At 45.0% G+C, this 9,681-nt stretch overlaps 1 protein-coding gene across 1 annotated transcript; it reads right to left on the reverse strand.

Moving 5' to 3' along the window:
• Positions 1-564: 564 nt before the first annotated feature.
• On the reverse strand, positions 565-996 carry LOC124680769 (E3 ubiquitin-protein ligase EL5-like). The gene has a single exon (XM_047215819.1). It carries the CDS (start codon positions 994-996, stop codon positions 565-567), a length of 432 nt encoding a protein of 143 aa, XP_047071775.1.
• Positions 997-9,681: the final 8,685 nt, after the last annotated feature.

Below are 9,681 nucleotides of genomic sequence, written 5' to 3' on the forward strand. Positions count from 1 at the left end.
AAAAGTGCAACTCAAATACTTTTCTGTAAGTGACTTAGATTTAAAAAAATTCTCAGTCAACTTAGACATAGCAAAACCGATTTTTTAAAGTTAACAAAACTGTAGCCAGAACGTTTCAAAGTCTGCGGTAAAGTCGCAAGGACTATGTCCACACTGTTTCGTGTTAGAAGTTGACTGATATCTGTTTTTGTGGTCTTTGTTTACACAAACACAAGGAAAACTTGGCCTAGGCTGCCTCTCGGCATCTACAAGTCCACGCTCCGCTGTGTCAACCACATCAGTAGACTCTGGGAAGAAGAAATAACCTGTCGCCTGATGGAATTTCATAATGCAATCGTAATGCAACAGAATTTGCGTCGAAACCAACGTGAAAGTCCAATATTTTCTTGGAAGCAACAAATAACCCGGTTTGTTTTGCACCATCTCGGGTTGCAACTTTTTCGTGGATTTTCACCTGTAAACTGAGCTGACCGACTAGTGCAATTCTGTGAGGTGTCTCTCTGTACTACTCTGCATATCGCCAAATCCTACCAATTGGACATTGAAACAGAGACGCTGACTACACTAGTGCGGTGGCATCGGCGGGCATTCCGGCTGTGGCAACCCCGGCAGCGGCTGCGGCCAGAGCCCGCCGCGGCAGAGCGGGCACGTCCGGCTCTTCCGGAGCCACCTGTCGACGTCGCACCTCGCGTGGAAGAAGTGCCCGCACGCCGACACCACCCGCACCAGCTCGCCGTCCTCGCCGTACTCCGACAGGCACATGGCGCAGCGCTCCTCCTCCTTCACCTTCCCGGTGGCCGCCTGCTCGTACGTCATGAGCGTGACGTCGCCGAGGGCGCTCTCGACGTCCGTGGCGTGCACCGCGGCGCGCCCCGTAGTGCCGGCCGCGACGTCGGCAGCTCCTTCGCAGGCGCTGCGGGAGGCGACGGCGACGATGATCAACGCCACGGCGACCACCGCGGTGATCTCGAGGTGGAAGGCGACGTCGGGGTCCATGCTGGTTGGCCAATGCTAGCCAGCATGCTGGGCAGCTCCAGCAGTTTTATACGAGTTCCGGTACAGAGGCTTCGTGCCCAAGTCACGAAGTACTGAGGAACAGAGACAGGGGTTGTGTTGAGGTTTCCTGGAATCTTTCAGCCAATTGCCATTCTTCTTCCAGTGGACAATTCTAACTAGGTTGCCCTGGTGTAGTACTACTGATCTGAGCTTAACTGTATTTGCTTCACTTGTACTCCAAATCTAGATGCAGTTACCCCTGTAAGTCTGTAACGTGTACCCTTTACCTCTAACTAAAATGAAAAACACCATCACTGTCTTTCAACCAAAAGAAAACTGAATTGATGATTTCTCAGTTGAATTTGATATTTTCTTGAAACTCAGTCATAGTTCATACTGTTTGATGCAAAACCCTAACTATTCACATTCACTTACATATCCTGTGATAGTCAATAGATAGAATTTCGAAATGGATCGAGGATGATAGAATAGTGAAAAGAAATAAGGAAACGAGAGTTAGAATAGTCATGGGAATAACGATGCTTGGTGGCAAGATTTATTATGAGTGCCAAATCGAGTCGCGTGTAGGTTGAAGGACTGGAGCTCACGGTCCATATGTGAGGTAGATGTTGCAGTAACTACACCATACAACCATGTCTATCTATTTATGTAGTTTGTTCAAGGCTTTACGAATTTGAAGGCCTATCTCCTGCCAGTACATACAATCGATGTTGCCAAAAACAATGCAACAACAGATACGGGTATGGACCGAAGGAAGAACACTATGAAAATAGGAGACATCGGAAAGAACACCTCAAGATTGGGCCAGGGTACTAGTTCTTGACAATTTGATGATCGGGCTTGGAGCCCATATCTCATATCGCTAGCAATTACCTGACATCCTCTGGAGTGGTGACTACATGGAGACTCTTGGTATCGCCTTTTTTGCTGGCCAAAAGGGTTCCTTGTTCCTAATAGAATGTGTGACAAAACTGGAGACGTGGACACGTGGTGGTGGTGGGTGTACAGATGGGTGATAACGACGTGGGTAGGAGCCTCATCTCTTCTTGCTGAGCTTGGCATTCTATTGGTCGTACACTGTAGCGTTGGGTCCATGGGAAGAACCAGCGATCATCTTTGGCTGTAGACAGTAGAGATGGTGAGTGCCAAATCTCCCTGAGGCTATATATGTAACTGTCCACAATCTAGGCAATACACGTTTTTCTGTTAGTTTTTTCTCTAACAGAGCCCGAAAAAACGCGCTAAAAAACTTCAGTTCGGAACCGAAAAACTTAAAATTGAAATTTCCCGAGAGAATTGTTCATCGCAATACAAGTTCAGCGATGAAATTCATAGTCATACATACATAATTTACATATGCATCGCAAAATAAAGATCATAATGTAAGAATGTAGTAGTCCTCCGTCGCGCGACCCTAACGATGGACAAAATTCGGCGTGGCGGATGACGGGGAGGCAAACGACTGCGAGGTGGAGGACGGCGGAGGAGGATGCGGCCTACTCGGTGTCGAGGTCCACGATCTCCTGCTTGACACGGCTGACGCGAGCCTCTCTCTGTGACGCCTTATAAAGGCACACCTGCGGGACAGCCTTCTCCTCCTCACGGCGGAACCGCGCATGCGCCTCCGCCTCGGATATGACGGCGACCTGCAGGATCGCCGTCACCTCCTCCTCGTTGTTGAGGACGTAGTCGTCGCTATTGAAGATAACGTGCGGCGCCTCCTCCTCCTCCTCTCTGTTTTCGTTGACGGGCGACGCCAGGGAATAACAAGATTCTCCGGAGGAAGAGCCCTCGCCGCAATTGGCGTAGCGAGCTTCCCAGGAGGCGTGAGCCCCCAGTTGGTCCACCGGCGAGCGCTCCGCTTCCGCGCGCCCTCGGAGCGGTTCCACTTCTTCCGCTCCGTCTCCGAGCGAAAGTCCGGACACTACAAGAGATGGGGGATTTGTTGACGAAAACCCTGGTGACAAAAATGCATACCGTCATGGATGTGTCCTTATAGGTGACGAATTCATCTTTCGTCAAGCATTTAAGGTAATGCTTGACGGTATGATTTTTCGTCAACAAAAAATCGTCACCCATTACCCAAGCGAGAAGGGCTTCCATCGTGTCTGTTAATAGGTGACGAAATCAAAGATCGTGGTGACGAAATAATACTAAGTTACTTTATTAAATGTTATTAGTTTTATATATCATGCGTGACCCACTTGTCAGGAACATATTTAATTAAGTAAAAATTGTGGTTTGGAAGAATCGAACAAGGGCTTTGGCGTGACCGACGCGGAGTCTTACCGCTAAGGTAGATATGGAATTTTGATCTCGGATCCGTAACTAGTCTATTCTACATATTTATTTCAATGGTGTGATCTAGATGTTACGACATAATAATTCCCTTATTAATATTTATGTCGGCCGATGGTGCCTCGTTTAAGTCGCGCCGCTAGCAGACACGGCCTATATAGGTGATCTTTCTAACAGTCGAATCGACTAGGGTTCTCGTCGAGGTGAGAAGAATTCCGTGAAGGCTCCATTGTGGTGGCGGCGAGACGCATCATCGGTGAGTTCTCCTGATTGTTCGTTAGGTCTAGATTTTTTAATCAGTTGTCAAGATCTGTTCTGAAGAACGTTGGCATGTTCTTAACTGAATTGTAGGCAATGGATCGAAGTTGGATAACTGATGGCACCAAGAAGTTCACAACAAAGTACATGGCAGGTGTTAGGGATTTCATCAAGTTTGCGCGAGAACACTTGGACAATACAGATGAACCATGGATTGGGGCAAGATTTGGCACCCTTGTGCACATTGTGATATGAAACCTTGGTTGCTATGGGTTTTGATTTTTTGGAGTTGGTGGCATGGTGTCCCCATGGTGTAGATGTGTCGAAAGAGGGGTTTTCGGACGAAAAGAGGGGGAATGGCCAAAAACCGACCAAACCACCATGGATTGGGGCAAGATTTGGCACCCTTGTGCACATTGTGATATGACACCTTGGTTGCTATGGGTTTTGATTTTTGGAGTTGGTGGCATGGTGTCCCCATGGTGGAGATGTGTCGAAAAAGGGGTTTTCGGACGAAAAGAGGGGGGAATGGCCAAAAACTGACCAAACCACCATGGATTGGGGCAAGATTTGGCACCCTTATGCACATTGTGATATGAAACCTTGGTTGCTATGGGTTTTTATTTTTTGGAGTTGGTGGCATGGTGTCCCCATGGTGTAGATGTGTCGAAAAAAGGGGTTTCCGGACGAAAAGAGGGGGGGGGGAATGGCCAAAAACTTACCAAACCACCATGGATTGGGGCAAGATTTGGCAATCTTGTGCACATTGTGATATGAAACCTTGGTTGCTATGGGTTTTGATTTTTTGGAGTTGGTGGCATGGTGTCCCCATGGTGGAGATGTGTCGAAAAAGGGGTTTTCGGACGAAAAGAGGGGGGAATGGCCAAAAACTGACCAAACCACCATGGATTGGGGCAAGATTTGGCACCCTTGTGCACATTGTGATATGACACCTTGGTTGCTATGGGTTTTGATTTTTGGAGTTGGTGGCATGGTGTCCCCATGGTGGAGATGTGTCGAAAAAGGGGTTTTCGGACGAAAAGAGGGGGGAATGGCCCATTCATGTTCCATTCATGTGTCGAAAGAGGGGTTTTCGAACGAAAGGAGGGTGCCAAATTTAGATTTTTTTCATGCATCCCATTCATGTTCTGGTATTTTTTAATTAAAATATACATGTACAGTTCCATTTTCAGAGTAATATTTTTTCTTCCACGACAAAACCTTGTTCCCTCCAAATTTTAGTACGACGGCTGCCAAAACACACAAATTTTTTGTTCCCTCCACTCCTCCCGCGCACCCCACCTATCAAATATTTTGCCCTCCCTTATATACGTCGTGCCTCTCCCCCATGATTTACGAGCATCTTAACTCCCCACCCCCCCGACCTCATCCTCTCGTGCTCACCCCGATCCGGTGTCTTCGCCGGACGTTCTTCCATCTCGCATCTATCTCCCCGATCGGTGGTCGCCATGGCCGGCAGTCGTCGAAACATCGGGGGGAAGGAAAATCGCGCGCACACGCCGAAGAAGGCGCCCAGCTCGAAGAAACGCCAAGGTAAATCTGTCGGTGATCGGCTTGTTGTTGTGTTTTTCGGATGGTTAGATCGAGATCGGTTTTACATGTCTACCACGCCCGTTTGACCTATATCTAGATCTTGCATATTTGATAGATCCAATCCCGACATCATACGTATAGGTTTTATCGTTTTTATTCCAGAGACAATCATGTCGTGCTATACAATCTTTGCCATCCCGCTGCTGTACAATCTTTTGCATAGACAATTGTTTGCCGAAACACTTAACTGAACTAATTCCAGCCGTTGCCGAAAACAGCCTGACGAGCTACAGTGAACAACGACATTGCTTCAGACTTTTATTCCTCAGTTTCAGAGGGAAGCAGAGTTTGATCTAGAACATTTTTTTGCTGTTTTCTATGGAACTAGTTAGTTTGCACGTGCAATGCACGTCTTAACAATGTAATGAAGTTTTTTTTAATCATGTACTTTGTTTCATCAGTCTATTTATTTCCACAATTTTTGTTTATCTATGTCTTTCAAAAGTCAAAAATCAAATTTCAGCACATATCTGAACTTCTATCAGCACAAATCTGAACTTCTATCAGCACATATCTGAACTTCTATCAGCACATATCTGAACTTCTATCGGTATAGGACTGAACTACCGATACCTCATTACGTGCATACCAAGCCCGCCAAGCAACCATAAGGGTAGTATCCACCATGTGAGGTGGTAGTTGTCCAATAACAGACTGAAACCAACTATCAACAGACATGCATAATTCAGTGTGCGAGGGGAGTCTCATGTGTCAATTATTTGCTACGAGTAGATATCTAAAAGCACATGATGTCCCTTAGCCTGGCATATGCCCCCTCTTATGTTTTGTTCGCCGACATCATACGTAGACTCTTATGTTTTCAATCATTTGTCTGTTGTACAATATTTTGCAAAGACAATTATTTGCTGTTTTCTATGGAATTGGCCCCCTCTTATGTTTTGTTCACGCTCCGCTCTTCCGATTATTTCAGCGGAGACACAAAACCCCGTCAAGCCGGCATATGAGCTTGCCAAGGAGAAACAAATGCAAGAAAATGTAGTACGCATGGAAAAAAATTCGCTGAAAGATATGGACCTGGCCACAAATTTCAAAAAGATTTCTCTGGTTTTGCACGTACATTAGTGTATGGTGGGGTACAAATAGGAACTAGTAACAATCTAAAGGACACAGACTGCGAAGAGATGGAGGTCGAAGAGGACCCTTCGTATGAACCGAATCCAGAAGAGATAGCTACTGCTGATGATGATCTTCAATCGGATGAGGATCGGCGCACCGTCGGCAAAACTTCAGCTCAGTGTCTGTGGAACTATGTCTGAACTATGATAGGAAATACGTACATGCTAAATGTTTCCTACTAATGTAGCCTCTACTTTGCTTGCAGATAGTTGCTTCTTCTGCAATAGTTGCACAGAAGAAGCGATCCATACCTGAAGTTGCACCATCCAACATTGCAACAAGATCAATGGCAACAACTGAACCTGAAGCTGGGTCATCTGAGGAGCCGACGACCACTGCTGGTCTGAACACTGAAGGAGCACCCTCACCTAACCAGATCATGACATCTGGAGGCAGCACCTCATCTCCTGAGGAAAATCAAATTGTAAACTTTGAGCGGCAAGGTATGAAAATTTGTAAAAACTAAACACTGTACCGCTGATACGTCTCCGACGTATCGATAATTTCTTATGTTCCATGCCACATTATTGATGATACCTACATGTTTTATGCACACTTTATGTCATATTCGTGCATTTTCTGGAACTAACCTATTAACAAGATGCCGAAGAGCCAGTTGTTGTTTTCTGTTGTTTTTGGTTTCAGAAATCCTAGTAACGAAATATTCTCGGAATTGGACGAAATCAACGCCCAGGGTCCTATTTTGCCACGAAGCTTCCAGAAGACCGAAGAGGAGTCGAAGTGGGGCCACGAGGCGCCGCCACACTAGGGCGGCGCGGCCTAGGCCCTGGCCGCGCCGACCTAGGGTGTGGGGCCCCCGTGTGGCCCCCCGCGTTGTCCTTTCGCCTACTTAAAGCCTCCGTCGCGAAAACCCCAGTACCGAGAGCCACGATACGGAAAACCTTCCAGAGACGCCGCCGCCGCCAATCCCATCTCGGGGGATTCTGGAGATCTCCTTCGGCACCCTGCCGGAGAGGGGATTCATCTCCCGGAGGACTCTTCACCGCCATGGTCGCCTCCGGAGTGATGAGTGAGTAGTTCACCCCTGGACTATGGGTCCATAGCAGTAGCTAGATGGTTGTCTTCTCCTCATTGTGCTTCATTGTTGGGTCTTGTGAGCTGCCTAACATGATCAAGATCATCTATCTGTAATACTATATGTTGTGTTTGTCGGGATCCGATGGATAGAGAATACCATGTTATGTTAATTATCAAGTTATTACCTATGTGTTGTTTATGATCTTGCATGCTCTCCGTTATTAGTAGAGGCTCGGCCAAGTTTTTGCTCTTAACTCCAAGAGGGAGTATTTATGCTCGATAGTGGGTTCATGCCTCCATTGATATCCGGGACGAGTGACGAAAGTTCTAAGGTTGTGGATTGCTCGTTGCCACTAGGGATAAAACATTGATGCTATGTCTAAGGATGTAGTTGTTGATTACATTACGCACCATACTTAATGCAATTGTCTGTTGCTTTGCAACTTAATACTGGAAGGGGTTCGGATGATAACCTCGAAGGTGGACTTTTTAGGCATAGATGCGAGTTGGATGGCGGTCTATGTACTTTGTCGTAATGCCCAATTAAATCTCACTATACTTATCATGACATGTATGTGCATTGTTATGCCCTCTCTATTTGTCAATTGCCCGACTGTAATTTGTTCACCCAACATGCTTTTATCTTATGGGAGAGACACCTCTAGTGAACTGTGGACCCCGGTCCATTCTTTTATACTTGAAATACAAATCTGTTGCAATACTTGTTTTTACTGTTTTCTTGCAAACAATCATCTTCCACACAATACGGTTAATCCTTTGTTACAGCAAGCCGGTGAGATTGACAACCTCACTGTTTCGTTGGGGCAAAGTACTTTGGTTGTGTTGTGCGGGTTCCACGTTGGCGCCGGAATCTCTGGTGTTGCGCCGCAATACATCCCGCCGCCATCAACCTTCAACGTGCTTCTTGACTCCTACTGGTTCGATTAAACCTTGGTTTCTTACTGAGGGGAACTTGCCGCTGTGCGCATCACACCTTCCTCTTGGGGTTCCCAACGGACGTGTCAATTACACGCATCAAGCAAATTTCTGGCGCCGTTGCCCGGGAGATCAAGACACGCTGCAAGGGGAGTCTCCACTTCCCAACCTCTTTACTTTGTTTTTGTCTTGCTTTATTTTATTTACTACTTTGTTTGCTGCATTATATCAAAATACAAAAAAATTAGTTGCTAGCTTTACTTTATTTACTATCTTGTTTGCCATATCAAAAACACAAAAAAATTAGTTACTTGCATTTATTTTTATCTAGTTTGCTTTAGTTACTACTGCTAAAATGGTCACCCCTGAAAATACTAAGTTGTGTGACTTCACAACCACAAATAATAATGATTTCCTATGCACACCTATTGCTCCACCTGCTACTATAGCAGAATTCTTTGAAATTAAACCTGCTTTACTGAATCTTGTTATGCGAGAGCAATTTTCTGGTGTTAGTTCTGATGATGCTGCTGCCCATCTCAATAATTTTGTTGAACTATGTGAAATGCAAAAGTATAAAGATGTAGATGGTGATATTATTAAATTGAAATTGTTTCCTTTCTCATTAAGAGGAAGAGCTAAAGATTGGTTGCTATCTCTGCCTAAGAATAGTATTGATTCCTGGACTAAATGCAAGTATGCTTTTATTGGTAGATATTATCCCCCTGCTAAAATTATATCTTTGAGGAGTAGCATAATGAATTTTAAACAATTGGATAATGAACATGTTGCTCAAGCTTGGGAAAGAATGAAATCTTTGGTTAAAAATTGCCCAACCCATGGACTAACTACTTGGATGATCATCCAAACCTTCTATGCGGGACTAAATTTTTCTTCGCGGAATTTATTGGATTCAGCTGCTGGAGGTACCTTTATGTCCATCACTCTTGGTGAAGCAACAAAGCTCCTTGATAATATGATGATTAATTACTCTGAATGGCACACGGAAAGAGCTCCACAAGGTAAGAAGGTAAATTCTGTTGAAGAATCCTCTTCCTTGAATGATAAGATTGACGCTATTATGTCTATGCTTGTGAATGATAGGACTAATGTTGATCCTAATAATGTTCCGTTAGCTTCATTAGTTGCCCAAGAAGAACATTTTGATGTAAACTTCATTAAAAATAATAATTTCAACAACAATGCTTATCGGAACAATTCTAGTAATAACTATAGGCCATATCCTTATAATAATGGTAACGGTTATGCTAATTCTTATGGGAATTCTTACAACAATAATAGGAACACACCCCCTGGACTTGAAGCTATGCTTAAAGAATTTATTAGTACACAAACTGCCTTTAACAAATCTGTTGAGGAAAA

This window comes from Lolium rigidum, unplaced genomic scaffold (assembly GCF_022539505.1).
Source record: "Lolium rigidum isolate FL_2022 unplaced genomic scaffold, APGP_CSIRO_Lrig_0.1 contig_28054_1, whole genome shotgun sequence".
In the NCBI taxonomy this organism is placed as follows: domain Eukaryota; kingdom Viridiplantae; phylum Streptophyta; class Magnoliopsida; order Poales; family Poaceae; genus Lolium; species Lolium rigidum.